Below are 19,484 nucleotides of genomic sequence, written 5' to 3' on the forward strand. Positions count from 1 at the left end.
CATTTTGAAACTTGGTTCCTTGGAGTCGACTCTGGGTTTTTGTGGAGGGCATGAAAGGCAGTCTGCTTCTGGCCTTTGCTGTCTCCTTACCCATGGTTTCCTTGATTCCCGGTCCCCCTTTTTTTTCCTGTCCTTTTCCCTTTTTCTTCCCCCTTCTTGGGTTCTCAGCCTTCAGGAATTCCCCTTTTTCTGTTCATAGAGTTGACGGAGTGCTTGCTTCCACTTGCTGGGCCTTGCCAGCATCCTCTGGTTAGAGCCAGTTGGGTGTGTGAAGCTCTCACCTGAGGGATGTGAGTAGGCTGCACACCTTTGGTTGAGTGAGGAGATTAGAGTCACCTGATGCCTTCTCTAATATTATAGTAGGTGACTTGTTCTAAGAAGAAATATTTAAGCCAAAAAACCATCCATTGCACCCCTACCACACTGGAGAGCATCTGCTCCCACCATTCAAATTTTTTGTCTTTGGAGGCCAGAGCTGGTGATATTGATACTGTAATTTCAATACAGTTGTTCCTTAGCAACCCCTCTTAGCCGAACTTTTTATAATTTACCGTTAGCTTCAGAGCTTCTTATAACTATACTCTGATAGAATGAGAACAAAGCATTTTAGGACATAAAAATTAATAATTTTTCATAAAATTCAGTGGTTTTGTCATTTTGTATCCCTGTGACCCTGCCTCTCAGCCTCCTGGTGACTCCCATTCTAGGACAGAATCTAAGGGATCTGCAGCCAGGAGCTGTTGTCTCCCTCACACTCCTTCAGCCCAGGAATAACCAAAGCAAATTGTTGTTTTTCCAATGAATTGGAAAATGAAAAAAGAGTGAAGGTTCTCTTAAAAGCCATGTCTCATACTCTGGCCAATATCACAAAGCCTTAACTCATTCCATTCCATCCCTGACCCTTCCAGAAAGACATACCTGTGATTCCTACACTCACTTTCCACTCTGTCCCTCCCCCTTCTCAGAGCAGTGTTTCGTAACCAGACTGCCAAGCAGCCCACAGGGCCTGGAGAAGAGTCGATAAATTTTAGGAACTTGAGGCCAGGCGCAGTGGCTCACGGCTGTAATCCCAGCACCTTGGGAGGCCAAGACGGGTGGCTTGCTTGAGTGCAGAAGTTCAAGACCAGCTTAGGCAACATGGTGAAAACCAGTCTGTACTAAAAATACTAAAATTAGCTGGGCATGGTGGCACACGCCTGTATCAGATTCCAGCTACACGGGAGGCTGAGGCAGGAGAATCACTTTAACCCAGGAGGTGGAGGTTGCAGTGAGCCGAGATCACACCATTGCATTCCAGCCTAGGTAACAGAGTAAGATTCTGTCTCAAAAAAAAAAAAAAAAAATTAGGAACTTGAAAAAATATATATACATATATATAGAGAGAGAGAGACAGACACACAGACAGACACACACAGACAGGGTCTTCCTCTGTCTCCCAGGATGGAGTGCAGTGGCACGATATTGGCTCACTGCAACCTCCACCTCGCAGGCTCAAGCAATCCTCCCACCTCAGCCTCCCAAGTAGCTGTGACTACAGGCATGTGCCACCACACTTGGCTAATTTTTATATTTTTAGTAGAGATGGGGTTTCACCATGTTACACAGCCTGGTCTCAAACTCCTGAGCTTAAGCTATCTGCCCACCTCAGCCTCCCAAAGTGCTGGGATTACAGGCATGAGCCACTGTGCCCAGCCGAAAACCAACTCTTAACACTTAGGAAACTAAATGTTTAAATTCTGTTTCTACTAAGTTGCTTCAGTCCTATTCAGTGTTAGCCTTTGCAGACATAAATATGAGTGTGTTGTCAAACTTTCCAAAGGCCAAAACAACCTTAACTTTGATTTGTCCACCTAGCTTTTTGTAAAAATTTTGTGCTTTTTAATTTTATAAATAGATTTCTTTTGTTGTATTTCTTTTACTCACTTTAGTCATCTGAATTTAAAAATAGCAATTCTCATTGCCATAATTCAGATAATTCAGAAATAACCAGAGTAAAATAGTCTCCTGACTCCTATCCCCTTCAGTTTCTTCCCTCCACTTTTTTTTTTTTTTATCGAGATGGAGTCTCGCTCTGTTGCCCAGCCTGGAGTGCAGTGGCGCGATCTCGGCTCACTGCAAGCTCTGCCTCCCTGGTTCACGCCATTCTCCTGCCTCAGCCTCCCAAGTAGCTGGGACTACAGGCGCCTGCTGCCACGCCCAGCTAATTTTTTTGTATTTTTAGTAGAGACGGGGTTTCACCATGTTAGCCTGGAGGGTCTCAATCTCCTGACCTCGTGATCTGCCCGCCTCAGCCTCCCAAAGTGCTGGGATTACAGGCGTGAGCTGCCACGCCCGGCCAGTTTCTTCCTCTTTGTTATAATTTACAAACAACAATTTTTTATGTATCCTTCCATACTTGTTCCAGTGCTCATGCAGATTTATCATATACACATGTATACACACACAAGATTGTGTCTTTACACATTATATACACTGTGTGTTGCTACTATATGATCATCATTGTATAAATTATTCAATACCTTGTATTTAATAGATATCCTTCTAAATCTGTACTTTTGGTCTGTCGTATTCTTATTACTTGCACAGAATTTTCTGGTAAGACCGTACTATCATTTAAGTCAACATTTCTTCACCTTTGGGGAGTATCCAGGCTGCATCTGGTTTTCTGAGAATAAATATTTTGCTGCAGAGAAACTTCCGTGACATGTATCTTTATGTATTTCTGTTGGATAAAGCCCAGAGTGTGCACATTTAAAAAATTTTAAACACTGCCTGGTCTGGTGTGGTGGCTCACGCCTGTAATCCCAGCACTTAGGGAGGCCGAGGCAGGTGGATCACTTGAGGTCAGGAGTTTGAGATCAGCCTGCCCAACATGGCGAGACCCTGTCTCTACTAAAAATACAAAAATTAGCCGGATGTGGTGGCACGTGCCTGTAGTCCCAACTACTCAGGAGGCTGAGGCATGAGAACCACATGAGCCTTGGAGGCAGAGGTTGCAGTGAGCTGAGATTGCACCACTGCAGCCCAGCCTGGGCAACATGTCTCAAAAAAAAAAAAAAATGTAAACACTGCCATAACACTTTTTAATATATGATTTATCTTAGTAGGATTAATCTTAGTACTTTACAAATTTATCAACAGATCATTACTGCTGAGATACATTTAAAGTCTTATGGTAATTAAAGCCTTTTTCTGTAGCTGTGCTTTTCTGCTAGACCACCTCAAGTTGATTTTATTTACACTTTCATTGTTTGAAAAAAATCTCTTTTTCCCACCAGGTTAGCTTTACTATGTTCACTTAATTGTATATTCACTTAATTGTTGATTATATTCACTTAATCAGTTAGAACTAAAATGCCGTTTAGGTAAATTTAACTTAGGTGCCTGCCTTCTGCCAGAGTCAACCCAAAACCTCTAATAAATCATTAGTTTATTCCTAAAATGAACTCACAGAGTTTATTAGAGACTGCAGTTATTTAAGAAGTTGTTCAGCTGCCTGATGGTTATGAACTGAAACTGTAAAGGTGGTGAGTAGCTGAGCTCTTGGAGTGTTTGGAAATTCTAGACATTTGGCAAATGTATAAGATACAGCACCATTATTATGACCCAAACTCTCCATGTTAATTATCTTCTGGGGAGTTCTGTGTAATTTATTTATTTAGTAAGAGAAAAAACAGACTAACAGAAGCCAGTTTACAAAACAATACAATTTGCAAAAACATAGAGGGAAAAATCCTTTTTACCCTCCCTATTCAAACTGCAAACACATCTTTATTAAGGATGTTGGCCACAATTTGGTGAATTTATCATACATCCCTGTAGGGCAACTTGGTTATATGTATCGAAACTCAAAAATCCTAGCAATTTCAGAGGCCGAGGTGTGTGGATCACCTGAGGTCAGGAGTTCAAGACCAGCCTGGCCAACATGATGAAACCCCGTCTCTACTAAAAATACAAAAATTAACCAGGTGTGGTGATGGATACCTATAATCCCAGCTACTCGGGAGGCTGAGGCAGGAGAATCGCTTGAACCCCAGGGGATGGAGGTTACAGTGAGCCGAGATCGCACCACTTCACTCCAGCCTGGGTGAAAGACTGAAGCTCCATCTCAAAAAAAAAAAAAAAAAAAGAAAAGAAAAAACCCATTAAAAATATTATTTGGTATAGTAATTCTTTTCTTAGAAGTTTGAGTAAAAAAAAATTTCAAAACAGCCTAATGAAAAAGTAAGATAAAAGTTAATACAAATTATAGTAAACTAGATTATTGAGCCATTAAAGATCATATGTGTAAATAATATTTAATGACATGGGGAAATAGATACTATATAATAAGTAGGAGAAAGCAGCTTGAAAATTAGGGTAGTTATTTCCCAGAATACTCCATTAGATGCTGAGATTTTCCACGGCCAAATTAGCTTCAGATATGTTTAGCTGATCAGAATTTAACAAATGTATGCATTATGCATTGCAGGACTTGTCTTGTTAGAGATTCATAGAACATAAAATAAATATTTTCCAAATGTCTTGACTTTGAAACTTTTTCTAAGGAATATTTACTATCTTCTTTTAGGACACTTAGGTTGAGTAGAACATAGCATAAGAAGTGCCAGTATAGCCGGGTGCGGTGACTCATGCCTGTAATCCCAGCACTTTGGGAGGTCCAGGCGGGCAGATCGGTTGAGGTCAGGAGTTTGAGACCAGCCTGGCCAGCATGAGCAAACCCTGTCTCTACTAAAAATACAAAAATTAGCCAGGCATGGTGATGCACACCTGTAGTCCCAGCTACTCGGAAGGCTGAGGCACGAGAATCGCTTGAACCTGGGAGGTGGACGTTACAGTGAGCCAAGATCACGTCACTGCACTCCAGCCTGGGCAACAAAGAGAGACCCTGTCTCAGGAAGAGAAAAAAAAGTGCCAGTATGTTGTTCAGTCTCATTTTTTGCTTTTAAAAACATAGTATATAAATGTATTATGCGTTTACATATATGTGTTTCTGTTCATTTGTGTTCATGTAGGCACAGAAAAAATAAGCTGGAGAAAATATACAAAAAGCTCATCTCAGAGTTGTGAAATTGCTGATAATTTTTTTCTTTATATTAGTCTGAATTTCCCAAATTTTCCGCAAAAAAAAAATCACTTCCAACACTGAAAAAACTGTGTTTTTAAATTCCCATAGAGTTAATAAAAACCACTGGTGAGAAAGGATTAAAGGGAAAAAACAGTCATATAGAAAAGAAAACATAAGCCTTGGAGTCAGATCTGAGTTCTTGTTTGTGATCTCGAACAAAGCATTGAACTTGCAAAATAAGAATACAATTAATATCTCTTACAGGGCTGTTGTGAAAATCACATCAGATACCGTACCAACATGTCTAATACATGACTTTAGATATGCAAAGATTGTGTTGTTTGAGATTTTTCGTAGGGATTACATGTGTAGGGAAGTACCTCTGTAAATGAAATTTACTATATATTGGGATAAATGTTTTTCCTATGGAAATAGACTTCTGAAATGATGAATGAAATGCTCTCGTTCTTAAAGGAAGGGTGTGGTTCACTACATTGAACTGAAGGGAAATGATTCTAGATTAATTTAGATGATTTCCATTTAATTTTGAGCCAGAATTCTTCCCCCCCTCCCCCACATCTAGTTGCTTTTAGCTCTTGTCAAATAGTTGTCATAAAGACAAGGTTTCACTTACCATGCTCCATTACCTGAGACCCAGACCCTTCCTATGGCATTTTTTCAAATTAAAAAAAAAAATTATTAAAGAGTTTAGTCAGCTTCTCATGGAACTGTAGAATTTCTTATTGGGAAGATTTTCTTTTAGTATATAACACATAATCACTTTAAAATGTTAAGATTTTGGTACTGTGAATGATAAAGTATGTTTTCACACTTTCTTCATCTGATTTTTGCAATGCTTGCTTTTTTCTCTATTTCTCACATAGCAACTCTACAGAAAAAAGCCAGGTTTGGCCATCACGTTTGCAAAGCTGCCTCAAAATTTGGACAAAAACCGATATAAAGATGTGCTGCCTTGTGAGTATCCGGCATGAATGCCTCGTTCCCCCCTACACTGAGATAATGTTTCCCTTTTTAAAACAGATTGTCTGGTATTCTGGAACGATTTTCAGTGTGTCTGTAAACACCACCGTCTTTATTGCAGCCATTTCAGACTCGGAACAGTTGGGGAATAGTGTTTATGCTAATGAGGCAGAGCTGCAGATGGGGCTGGGAACTGAACTCTGGTTTACTTGGTATGATAAAAATAATGCTCGGAATAATCGGTAAATTTTTCTCTTCCCCGCAGATGACACCACCCGGGTATTATTGCAGGGAAATGAAGATTATATTAATGCAAGTTACGTGAATGTAAGTTAGGAATCTGGATGATGCTAAAGAGCACATTCACCACTGTCGCAACAATGATGAGGGCCTGTGTGGGGCTTTGCAGTTGACACAGTGCTTTCCCGTTCACCACCGCATTTCAGCACCACAACAGCCATGGGAGGGCAGGCAGAATAGTCTCATTTTACAGAGGAGAAAACTAAGGTTTGGAGAGTTACAATCATTTGAAAAGTCACAAAGCTAACAGACGATGGGACCAAACTTGTTCTGTGTTTCTAATTCCATCGTCCACATGCCCCTGTACCGAGTGGCTTCCATTCAGGTGTTTGTTTTTGCCAGTGATGAAACTGTTTCTCTCCATGTAATGAGTGTCATCCTGCCTTAAAAAAAAATGAGAAAAATAAAACCTCCTCTGTACATATAAGCCAAAAAGAAAAAGTGGAATGTTTCACATGTTATGGGAAAAGCACTTATTTTCCCTCTAAAAACGCGTCTTGGGCAACTTACTTGGCCTCTCTAGACTTCCTTCTTTTTTTTTTTTTAAATTATTATTATACTTTAAGTTTTAGGGTACATGTGCACAATGTGCAGGTTAGTTACATATGTATACATGTGCCATGCTGGTGTGCTGCACCCATTAACTCGTCATTTAGCATTAGGTATATCTCCTAATGCTATCTGAACCTGGGGTCAGACTTTCTGTAGCCAACCAGATAGTAATATGTGATCTTTGCATTTGAAATGTAACCACTTAAAAAGATTAAAAGCCGCTCTTAGCTTGCAAGGTGGCACACAGATTTGGCCTTCAGGCGATACGTGGTCTGCCAACTCCTAAATAGACAGATGATTTCTCAGATTAAGTTCTCAAGTTATAGCAAAGTGTCAAGAAATGCCCTAATAAAAACTGGTCTCATCAGTGATTCCACCTGTTCCAAAGCATCTATGGGATTCATTGACCCTCACTTCAACATTCCCGGTGTCTTAAAAGCAGAGCATCAGAAACATTAGGGGCAGCAATACCATAAAGACCGGTCTTTTCATATAATCCCAGGACTGAGGAAGCCATTTATCCAAGCACCAGCCAAACCATGAATTAGAAGCCTTCCTTTACCTTGCTCACCTGAGAGTGAGTGAATCCCAGTGCCAGCCCAAAGCTTAGCAGGTTCTGAGTGTTCTTTCATCAAAAGGACTCAGTCCAGAGGGCAAAAAGGAAACATGGAGCAGGAATATTTCTACCTGAAACATTCATTTCAAAACATTTCAACATTTAATGTCAAGATTGACCAACTTCATGATACAAGCATTGGAAGCCATGCAGAAAGCAAAGTGCAACAGGAATTGGTGGTGTAAACCTGTACGGTTTATGCTTTAAATAAACGTAAATAGATTTTGATAGAAAACCCTGCATAGGGAAAGACTTAGGGGTAGGATTGGTACATACGGCTGAAAATGCAGATAGCCAATATTGATTATATTTAGGATAGAGCAATGAAAGTCATTTAAACTCTTCTGCCATCTCACAGATAGATTTCTGATTTTTGCCTACTGAGTACCACACACTTTTATCTTAAAGATCTAATGCTGGTGGTTGTCAGATATTTTTCAAGAAGATATTTTAGAAATAACTTGTTTGATTTTCCTTATTGGCTGTGAATTGATAAAGAGATAATTTTTCTGGTGCAATATCAATTAGCAAGTAGAAGAGTTTAAAATCCAGTTCCCTGTGCACCCTGGGGCAGCAACAGATTCTAATACTTTACCAATTTCTTACCAGATGGAAATTCCTGCTGCTAACCTTGTGAACAAGTACATCGCCACTCAGGGGCCCCTGCCGCATACCTGTGCACAGTTTTGGCAGGTTGTCTGGGATCAGAAGTTGTCACTCATTGTCATGTTGACGACTCTCACAGAACGAGGGCGGGTAAGTAGCTTGATTTCTAATTCAGATGTGTGCAGTGTCACACCCTACTCTGTGTAACATGAATCTCAGCGCTGAGAAGGGTCTTCAGCGTCTCCTGGTCCAGCCCGTATGTGACCCTAAGTCTCCTCTACAGAGCAACCAATAGACACCCCTAGTGACGGGAAGCTCAGCCCTCCTCCTCCCCAGTCCCAGCTTGGATCCATTACAACAAGCCAGAAGGCACTTCCCCTAGCCTTACTTCATGTGCCCCAAAACCCCTGCAGTGACGTGGCCTTGCCCATTCAGGACAAGTGCTGGTCCTGAAAGAGCAATGTGTGTGCCAGGTTAACAGTGGCCTTTGTAAAAAGGAGAAATTACATCACTGTGCCATTTTCCATAGAATCCATTTGGGCAGCTCAGCGCTGTCCCTGTCTTGTCTGTCTGCCCTTCTCTTCCCTGTAAAGTTGACTCTGCCTTTTCAGCAGGAAGGTCATTCTTCTCCTCAGAGAAAAGGGAGCCCCCCCGCCCAGCAATGGTCTCTTGTCTTAGGGCTGATAACCCTAAGGGTTGGTTGCCCTGGATAGCAGCCCCCTTCTTTCCCTCATTCTGCTTTTTCCAGCTTGGGAGAAAAGGCCCTTTCTGTGATCCAGGAGACCTCAGCTTCCTCCAGCCACTCCTATGGCTGCTGTCTGCCAGCTCCGTGCTGCTGACAGCCCCTCTTTTTTGTTGATGTCCACTCTGCACCTGAGCTCATTTGAGGTCTCCATTGTGACCTGGAGGGTTTGTTTCCCAGCCCTTTGTTTCTCACTGAAGCTATTCCAGCTGCTTTGTCAGTTTCCTGCATTAGAGATTCCCATCTCCTCTGAGGTCTAGCATTCCCTTCACTATCTCTGGCCCCGGAACTTAACCTCCCCTGTTTATCCATTGGTAGAAACCTGTTCTTCTGAAATCAGGGTGCATGTTGCCTCCCTCTTCTGTTGCAAACTCTTGGATGACAGGATGACCTCAGCCCTTTATCCTGAAGGCCCTAACCCGTCCGCGTCACCACCCACCAGTTCTTCCAGATTAGGAGTCCATCACTCCAGGCAGCAGCTTTGCCCCTTTCTCTGAGAGATGAAACTTTCAGCATCTCCCATTTGTTTTCTCCTATACCATGCATTTAGTAGAGTGGGACTCCCAGCAGGTGTGCAGCTGGCTGGAGTCCACCCCCACTCCCCAGCCTCGCTGTGCTACTCTCAGGTCTGCAAGTGCAGAGAGAGCCTTCTTTGAAGCCTCATATCCCCAGCGGTCAGTAGGACACTTCCCCACGAGATACTTGATTTCTCCCTTTTTAAATTCCCACCCAAAATGTTTTTCTTTGTGCTCTCCCTTGAGGCTCATGGGTTTCTTCTTAGAAACATTGCAATTGAATAAGTTATTCTCCCTCACTTTCCATCAGAGATGTTTCTTTTGGAGAGAAATATCATTTTTTGCTACTACACGTGAATAATGCAGGTACTCTTCCTGGCCCACTGGTGGTCAGAGGTAGGGGCTTTGGGGTCAGAGGAGGCGTTTGAGTTCTGGCACCACCGCTTTCCACTGTTTAACCTTGCACAGGGCTCTAAGCCTCAGTTTCCTCATCACTAGAAAGGAGGTGGTAATGCCTGTCTTTTGGGATTGTTTTGAGAATTAAGAATGAGCTACCCTGGACTGGCTGCCTCATCCAGTAGTGGGTGCTCCACGTGGCATAGTGAGTCAGGATCCTGGCCTCCTTGTCTCACAGGGCCAGAGGCAGATAGGTTTGCTGCTCTGGGCAACATTAGGAGCCCCTGGGTTGCCATGAGGATCATGTGAGGTGACAGGAAGAGGTTTGAGGCAGCACAAAGCTCTATAATCCCCCTTGCTCTTGTTATCTGTTAAACACACTGTTTGGTGAAATGCACACTTAAGCAACGAGGCTCTTCGGCAGAGAACTGATCTCTGAGTCAGGCTTCATCAGGCCCTCTGGTTGGTTCAGCAAATGGATCTAGGCACTGATTCCTTCCACCTCCTGAACCCAGACCCATCTGCTCATTTGTTGATAGGACACATCTACCTGAGTGTCCTCACATACAAGGTGCCTGAAGCTGAAGCTGTCAGCCATGCACCTGCACCCAGGTGGTCCACGCCCTGAGCTCACCAGTCTGGCCAGTGGCACCCATCTGCCCAGTCACCTGGAGGGGAATCGATCTTACCCCTCCCTTCTCTTCACTTCCCACATCCACTCACCACAGTCTGCCGCTGCCAGTCTCCCCTCTCTGTCCCCCAAACCCTCACCTTCTCTCAGAGCTTTTGCATTTCTCTTCCAGGAGCAGCAGCAGCAGCCTCGTTAGTGGCTTCCTGGCCTAGAGGCTCCCCCAGCCCCCGTCTTGTCCATCCCTTGGCACAGCTTTCAGCGATACCTTTCCAGAGGGTTGCCTGGTCCTGTCATTTCCCTGCTCAAACCCTCTGGTGGCTTCTCAGGTGCACTACGTAAAGTCTCACCTTGAGATTGGTACCTTCTGTGCAGGTGTATTGTACTGTCTGTCGTTCCCTGGGTACATCATGTGCCTCTTTACCTCTTGACCATGTGTGTCCCATTCCCTCTGCCTGAATGATCCATCCTTGCCTTGCCAACCTGATGAAGACCCTCGTCCTTCAATACTGAGATCTCCATCCCCTCTCTCCAGGACATTACCTCCTCCTCCTGTGTGAGCCGCCTGTGTCTCTGACTTCCCTCTTTCTTTTCTTTTCACCACATTCCCCCAACACCGATTCGAGAGCACCTTGAGGACAGTGCCACATCGTGTCTCATTCATCTCTGCATCCTCAGGGATGTTTATTAACTAAGTGAACAAGAAAGCAAGCTTTTCACCATGAAGCCTTCTAAATTTGGCCCATGACTCCCACTAAACCCTATCTGGTCCATCTTCCTGAGATAGTGCTCTCTCTCCTTCTTTGGCATGTTATCCATCATTAGAAACCTGTTCTTCTGAAATCCAGGGTGCGTATTTCCTCCCTCTCCTGTTACAAACCCTTGGGTGACCAGATGACCCGAGCCCTTTATCCCTAAGTTCCTGTCTCATCTTCATCACTACCCACCAGTTCTTCTGGATTAGGAGTCGGTCACTCCAAGTGAGCAGGTTTATCCCTTTCTCTGAGAGCTGAAATTTTCAGTATGTCCCATTTGTGTTCACCCATATCATGCATTTAGTAGAGCAGGACTCACAGCAGGCATATGGCTTGTCTTCCACCCAGCTTGTGGCTTGTTTCCTCTGGTCCAGAAAGACACATCCTTTCAGAAACCATCTCCCTGGTCAGCTTTCCCTTCCTGAAGCCTCTTCTCGAAACCACATCTGGGGACTGGAAATGAGAAACAGGCCCCACTCAGGCTTGTGAATCCCTGAGGACAGAGCATTCTGAGTTCTTCTGGCAGCATCTGCCCAGGGTCTCGTCCCCAGCAGCATGTTGCCAGCCTCCTAGCTTCAGTGATCTTCGTTGTCCATTGACAACTTCTCCAGAAGTGCTTCTTCTCTTATATGCTCAGCTTTGCATATGTTACTGTGTAATTTAACCACAGCCCTAAGAAGGTGCATTTTCTTGTCATTCCAGAGTATTACCAGCCTGGCTAAGGGTTCACAGGCCTGTTGTGACATTCCAGCTCTGCCCCAGTTCCTCTCTCTGTGATCTGACACACATTGATTCATTCTCTGAGCCTCAGTTTACTCATATGCAAAACAGAGACAATCATAGTACCTACCTCATAGGGTTGTTTTGAAGCCAAGGTAAAGCCATGTTCATGAAAGGCACCATTCAGTGCTTAGCATCTACCGTTCTGAAGATATGAAGCTTCAGAATCATCGCCCCTCGCTGCAGCAGCATTAACGTGGAGACTGAGGCCCAAAGAAGTTAAGTAATTTGCCCAAGATCACTAACCAAATATGTTTAGTAGAATTTATTAACCAGGGTTGAAACTCAGGATCTCCACAGACTTGTTCTTTCCACTACACCACCAGTTTTTCCAGATCCAAATTGAACTGCAATCTGTATTTCGTCAGAGGTAAAGAGAGAGTCTAGTACTGCTCAGATTCACTGTGGAATAAGGGGAGCCTCTCTGGCAGTACAGATATTGGTAGTTCTGCCTTGCATGGGTTGATCTCGTCAGAGAATATCTTCCCTGCAATTACCCTGTGGGCAGGACCGTTGGGAGCCTACAGGGCAGGGATTTATCCTTCCTATGCAGATGAGGAGGTGAGAGAGGGCTTGTGTCTGTCAACTCTGCCTTGGGCCCTACAGCCCTTAAACCTGTCATGTCTAAGCAAAGTCACAGAATGGCTACTAACCCAAATTACCCATGTTTAAGGTTTCCAAGTAAATTCTTAACTCCAGCTTTCCAGCGGCATAGTTTAGTTTCAAGTATTCACTGTGACATTTGAAAGTAAGAATAGAGAGGCTGTTTCCCAACCAATTACATATGTCTTACAGTTATACCACTTTTCCACCATGAACAAATGTATTTTTTACTTAAGTTGCTATAACCACATATAGGCTCGGGGGAAAATGCTTGTTTAATGAGTTAGGATTTAACTGACAGAAGGATCTATGATGGGATGGACAGCCTAGCCCTGAAGTTTGCTTAGAAGCCAGAGGCAGGTGCTAAGATGGCTTACGGGACAAGTTGCAGGTTTTAGAAGCAGGGATAGAAATTGGGGAGGGTGGTGGGATCAGCCCGTCTGTGCGGACAGCACAGCCATATTGAGAGACACTGGGGTGCCATAGGAAGAGTGCTGGACTGCATCACTGTGACCTCATGGCCTTGGGCAAGTCACTTAATCCCAAGTAGCCCTGGATTCCTTGTCTGCTGTGTGGGATATCACCTCTTTAGGGCATCACCTAAGAAAGCCTTCAAGGGCTTCAGAGACGCTGCTCCAGTGAGAAAGGTATTCATCTCGATTTGTGAGTCCCTTAATCTGGGTTTTTGTGGAAACTCATCACTCTTCCTCAAGCTGGTATGTAACCCATGACAGCAACAGAAGTCATGGCCACCCCGGCCTGCCCCCCACAGTGGCTAAGTACTGCACACCCATGCCGGCCGCCTCACCAGCGTTGAGGCAGGAGCCATCTCCGTCTTCCCGGTGGAAAACATGAAAATCAGAGAGGTTAAGCAACTGTTTCGACATCATCTGGCTGACAAATGGAGGAGGAAAGGATCCCAGCGGAGTTGTGTGTGACACCAGATGTGTGCCCTTAACTGCTGTGCCTGGAGGCCTCCCCCTCAAAAGGGTGGGGAGAATGGTGGAGGAGGGGTGCAGGAGGAGGGGCCGTTGGAGGTGGGGAGGGGCCTGAGGGGCTGGGGTCTGGGAGGGTAGAGAGGTTGCTCACAGGCTAAGGTCCTGCATCTGAGGCCACTGGTGCTCTTCCAGCGAGTGGCCCCTGGTGATGAAGACGCTGCGTCCTCCTCCTCCAGGCTGCAGCCTGGGGCTGAGCGGAGACCTGTGGCCTGGTCCCTGGCAGGCTGCCCCCACCCCGCCCTGAGAAACAGCTGATGGACTTGGCTGAGTTTGTTTTCTCCCATCAGTGCTCTCGGGTGTGCATGAGAGGATGCCTAACCCGTCCACCTGTCCAGGGTTAACTGCTTGCAGGGACATCCCACAGACGGGGCTCACTCACTCTCAGTGGTTTCTTACAGACCAAATGTCACCAGTACTGGCCGGATCCCCCCGACGTCATGAACCACGGCGGCTTTCACATCCAGTGTCAGTCAGAGGACTGCACCATCGCCTATGTGTCCCGAGAAATGCTGATCACAAACACCCAGGTGAGCCGCAGCCTGAGGGGCACGGTGGAGGGGCAGGTGCTGAATCAGCGGCCACTGTCATCCCAGGTGGTCACGCTTCTAGGTGTGCCCTCTGTTTCCACCTGGCAAGCGTGTCAGTAAGTGCGCAAGACTGCCCATCAAAGAGCCAGGGCCCAGAGTTCACAGTGGCCCTAGTCACAACAGGCACGAGGTGCAAACAGCCCAGTGTCCATCGATGGAGGAATGGATAAACAGCACGTGGTCTGTCCATACAATGGAATATGATTCAGCCTTTAAAAGGAAGGAGATTCTGACCCCTGCTACAACACTGGGGAACCTTGAGCATATTATCCTAAGTGAAATAAGCCAGACATAGAAAGACACATACTGTAGGATTCAACTTCTGTGAAGTGCCTAGAGTCGTCCAATTCATAGAGACAGAAAGTAGAACGGTGGTTGCCAAGGGCTTGGGGAAGGAGGAGAAAGGACATCTATGGACATTTTGCCATATGGCATAATGGGTGCAGGGTTTATGTTTGCGGGATATTTTAAAGTTCTGGAAATAGATAGTGCTGATGGCTCTGCAACATTGCGAGTATTCTCAATGCCGCTGAACTGTACATTTAAATGTGGTTACAGTGGTAAGCCTCATGTTAGTATATTTTGCCACAGTTGAAAAAAAAAAAAAACACAGTCAGCATGTGTGGCCTCTAATGGCAAGTACCATAGCAGCAAATGGAGGAGATCACTGGGCAGAGGAGATCACTGGGCAGAAGTGATCAAGGAAGGCAGCCCTGCAGGACAGGCCCACGGCTGAGCCTGAGAGGGGATGGGGATCTTTGGGGAAGGAGGGGAGGAATTGCTAGGGGCCACAGCAGGGCTGTACGCAGAGGGAGAAAGCATCAGGAGACAGGGCCACCCTGTGTCTGGGTTGGGGCTGGGTCCTCATGCTCACCACCTGGATGGACTCACCAAGGCCACCGCGTCTCCCACAGACCGGGGAAGAACACACAGTGACACATCTCCAGTACGTCGCATGGCCTGACCACGGTGTGCCCGATGACTCCTCCGACTTTCTGGAATTTGTAAACTATGTGAGGTCTCTGAGAGTGGACAGCGAGCCCGTCCTAGTTCACTGCAGGTATGGCTCTTGCTGTTCTGTTAGGTTTGGAATCCTTTCCCTGTCGGAAAAGGCCTGGAGAGAATTGGCAGGCGCCAGACCCACCCTACATCCCACAAAGTCGTGTGCCCTTACAAACCTCTGTTGACTGTGGTTCTTCACCATTTCAAAAGTTATTTGGAATTTTATGAAATCCTAACTTTGTGAATGTAGCACAGAACTGAAGAAGAAAATCCCCTCACACACCCTTTCTCCTGTCCTTCTGTCAGTTGACCTTCGTCATAGGTGTGAGTGAGAAAGGGAATAGGTTTGGCACTTCACAGTGGCCCTCTTTCCACTGCCTGCTAGCCCCCAGTCTCAGATGTGTGAGGACAGGCTGTCTCAGCCTGTTTGAGAGCACGCCCTGAGTGTGCGTTTTGTCTTCTCGAAGGCCAAGGGAGGAAAGCCCCTTTGGAGTCAGCGGGGAACTGCTCGCTGGGCCATGCAGAAAGGCTACTCAGACAAATCCCAAGTCTGTCTTCTCTCCCCTCTCCAGTGCTGGAATAGGTCGAACCGGTGTGTTGGTCACTATGGAAACAGCCATGTGCCTAACTGAGAGGAACCTGCCCATTTACCCACTGGATATTGTCCGAAAAATGCGAGACCAGCGCGCCATGATGGTGCAGACATCAGTGAGTAGAAATCCAGTAATAACGGTGGCTGGCACTTTCTGAGCACTTACACCAGGCAGGCCTGAGAGAAGGGCTTTGTGAGTCAACAGACTGCAGCTCAGGGGGACTGAATCACTTGCCCAAGGTCACAGAGCTTGTCAGTGGCTACAGCCCACACCCATCTCACCTCTGAGCTCTGCTGCCTCTGTGGTTTATTTCCTGCCAGCCCATCTGTCAGGGAACAGCCCTGGTTGCATTCTGTATCGTTGAACAATCATTTGTCCATTACCCGCCCCCCCACCGACCCACCTAGACCTGGGTACTCCTTTTGGCTCAGTGGATGTTGCATATGACCCTACTTTGAGCTCTGTTCCACCCATGTGGTGCCTGAGTACCTGCTGTGTCCTCCACGGGCAGGCCAGAGCTCAAAGTAGGGTCATGTGCAACATCCTCTTGTCCTCAAGAGGAACTCTAGGGGATAACTCTTGGGGATTTCCCCTGGAACTGCAAGCGGGGCAGTGAAGCGGTGTGGAAAGAGCATGATTAAGGTCCCACCACAAATGGAACAACCTTTGCATAAGTCCTGAACCTCTCTCCAAGCTTCAGCTTCCCTGTGCAAAATGGGGACCATCCCACATTCATTCATTCATTCATTTGACAAAGAATGGTGCAGAGACAGGCTTGTATCTAGTAGGAGAACTGGATTAGTGTATGCTAAGTGTCAGCAGCGATGAGGGAAGTTCAGGGCTGTCTGAGAACATGGTGGAAGAGTATCTAAAGCAGGATTTGGAAAGTCTAGGAAGGCTTCCTGGAGAAGTGGCTTCTCTGGTAAAAACCCCCAGGGTACATGAGGAGTTAGCAAAGAAAGGAGCAGGAACTGTATGTTCCAACCAGCTCTGTCTCTTCACAGGCTGTGGACAAAGTTTATAAGATTTCCCTAATAAATTTTTAAGCTTTGGTAGTTTTATATTAGTTTGTACCCAGAAAATCTTGTTAAGAGAAAAAAAATCGGCTTATGTTATTAGGGCCATTCTCTGCCCTGTTTTTTGGTATGGAAGACCTCGTGGCTGGTTAAAAAGAAAAAAGTCCATCATCCTGGTAGATTTTCCCTGCTGGAAGCTGGGCACGGTGGCTCACGCCTATAATCCCAGCACTTCGGCAGGCTAAGGAAGGTGGATCACTTGAGATCAGGAGTTCAAGACCAGCCTGGCTAACATAGTGAAACCCCGTCTCTAATGAAAATACAAAAATTAGCCAGGCATGGTGGCATGTGCCTATAGTCCCAGCTACTTGGGAGGCTGAGGCAGGAGAATCGCTTGAACCCAGGAGGTGGAGGTTGCAGTGAGCCAAGATTACGCCACTGCACTCCAGCCTGAGTGACAGAACAGGACTCTGTCTTGAAAACTAGATAGATAGATAGATAGATAGATAGATAGATAGATAGATAGATAGATAGATAGATAGATTGATTTTCCTAGCTGGAGAAGCTCAGTCTAAATGCTTTTATCCCCCCTGTATACTTTGCTACAATATGTTTCTTAGGTATTTGCTAAGATAAATAACTATATCCTGCAGAGCGTCTTTCAGTGGCTCTGCTTTGTAAAACACAATCCAGACTCCTTACCCCAACACAAGGTGCCCACAACCAGGTCCCAGCCCACCTGTGCAGCCCCTCCTCCTCCACATGCCTAGGTGTTGAGTCCAGGAGCAGGCTCCCTGACCCCATTTCTCAAAATGGGCTCTTACTGAGGCTTCCACACTTCCACTTACAAGAATGGCTGTCCCGCAGGGACTTTTGCTCCTTCCTGCCTCCCCCAGACCGCCAGTTTCTCCCTCTGTCATGTCTCCATGACACTTTGCCCACCCCTCTCTGGGAGTGCCCCCTCCCCGCATCATATAGGAACTAGGGCTTCACAGGTGTACCTGGCCTGTGGCCCAGAGTTGGCGCTCAGGGAATATTTACAAATGCTGCAAAAGACCCACCGGTACAGGGTGTGGTAGGCAGCATTTCCTGGAGCTACAGGACTTGACAGCTTTTTTTTCTTTTCCAGAGCCAGTACAAGTTTGTGTGTGAAGCGATTCTTCGTGTGTATGAAGAAGGTTTAGTCCAAATGCTGGATCCTAGTTAAGACAACTGTGAAAAAGTTCACTCCTCTTTCCCAAGGGCATCCTCCTTGAGAGAGGAGGACAGACCTCTCTGGAAGCAGCAAGAGGAACCAGTAGCTGTGGGAAAGGAATGGGCACCTCTGAACCCAGGCACTTTAAACTTCTATAGAAAAGATATCGTGTACATAGGAACTGGTGTAGATAAGCATGCAATTATGGCATCATTTAGGCCTGTATTTCTATGGAAAGATACAAAAAGGATCTCAGTTTGGGGCCTGTCCTAATGCCTTCTTCCCTAACATCACCACACACACCCCTGTCGGCATCCTGGAGCAATTGAGACCGGACACCCACAGAGCTGTTGTCCTCCCAGCAACAAGATGGTGTGGTTATCTTGGGTCATTTGGATGTTTTGTTTGTTTCTGTGTGTCAGACTGTAAGGGCTGAGCTTTCTGTGCTTCTAGGTGGAGCTGGAACAATTCAGATTCACCCGCCCTGATGCTAAGGAAACCCTGACGTATGTACTAGATGGCAGGGCACTGGGGGTCAGGCTGAAGGCTGAGCAACACCTCTCTGCCCTCCCTCCCTTTGTCCCATCTCCCAGCAACTTCCAATATTCATGTTTCTGAGAATTGTGTCCCTCTTCAGGTTCCCTCTTGGTGCCTAACCTGGATTAGTAATGTGCATTCAGGTGAATTTTCAGCTGAGGCTCTGAGAACTGGTACTCTCAGTGTGTTCTGGTCATCTTGTGGCTTAGTTGTAGAAGCAGGTGTGTCTCTTGCCTCTGCTTGCCTCCTACTGCACACTCAGCACCCAGGACTGGAATCACCGACTACTGAATCTCCTACATGTATTGCTGCTACTTCAAGCTCCTCCACTTGAAACCTTATGATTTTCCCAAGGGGAGATGGGACAATGTCATCCAAATATTCCGAATGTTTGGCCTTCTGAGAAAAGAGCTTCTAGTAATTGAACCATGGGAAACCCAGCTTCTGGAGGGTTGGCCGTGGGGGTGTGTACATGTGTGTGCCCAGGGGTGAGTGTTTCTCAGGATTCCTAACAATTCAAATTACCGTTGAGTATATATAAAGAATGAGTCTCTGTATGGAAGAACAAATGTGTGCATTCACCCCCAGTCACAATGGTCTCCATTGCATTTCAAAGGAGAGGATCAGACTATCTGAATATAAACACAATCTGATGTTAATTTATTCTAAGAACACCATCATTTTGATTGTCCTAAAGAATTCTGCCTTTGTGAATACCGTGTTAAATTTTTTTAAATTTGTGACAGGATTGTAGCAAATTATTATTTAAGGAAAATAAATTGCGTAAACATTTAATGTGGTATTTTTGAACAGCGGTTTTTATGTACTCAGAAGAGGAAGTTAAGCCAGGTTCTTAATGGTATTTATAGAAAAGATGTTTTCATATTATAATGCACATAAATGAAGCCATTTTGATATTCAGCAAATTCGGTGCCAATTGAATAGTTTGCTGGTAGCAAGACGGATGAAGACCTATATGGGAGATTCTTTATCTCTAGAGCTAGCATATTTACT

General features: G+C 45.5%; 1 protein-coding gene across 6 annotated transcripts in view; it reads left to right on the forward strand.

Moving 5' to 3' along the window:
• The window catches only part of PTPN3 (protein tyrosine phosphatase non-receptor type 3), a 120,210-nt gene extending 100,945 nt beyond the window's left edge, over positions 1–19,265 (forward strand). For all 6 annotated transcript variants that reach the window (XM_520179.8, XM_003951487.6, XM_054658374.2 and 3 more), the window contains 7 exons: positions 5,953–6,043; positions 6,315–6,376; positions 8,127–8,273; positions 13,939–14,067; positions 15,042–15,187; positions 15,702–15,837; positions 17,868–19,265. In XM_520179.8, the coding sequence (XP_520179.2) occupies positions 5,953–6,043; positions 6,315–6,376; positions 8,127–8,273; positions 13,939–14,067; positions 15,042–15,187; positions 15,702–15,837; positions 17,868–17,945 (789 nt within the window). In that variant the 3' untranslated portion in view covers positions 17,946–19,265. The remainder of the gene's footprint in view (positions 1–5,952; positions 6,044–6,314; positions 6,377–8,126; positions 8,274–13,938; positions 14,068–15,041; positions 15,188–15,701; positions 15,838–17,867) is intronic.
• Positions 19,266–19,484: the final 219 nt, after the last annotated feature.

This window comes from Pan troglodytes, chromosome 11, assembly GCF_028858775.2.
Source record: "Pan troglodytes isolate AG18354 chromosome 11, NHGRI_mPanTro3-v2.0_pri, whole genome shotgun sequence".
Classification (NCBI taxonomy): Eukaryota; Metazoa; Chordata; class Mammalia; order Primates; family Hominidae; genus Pan; species Pan troglodytes.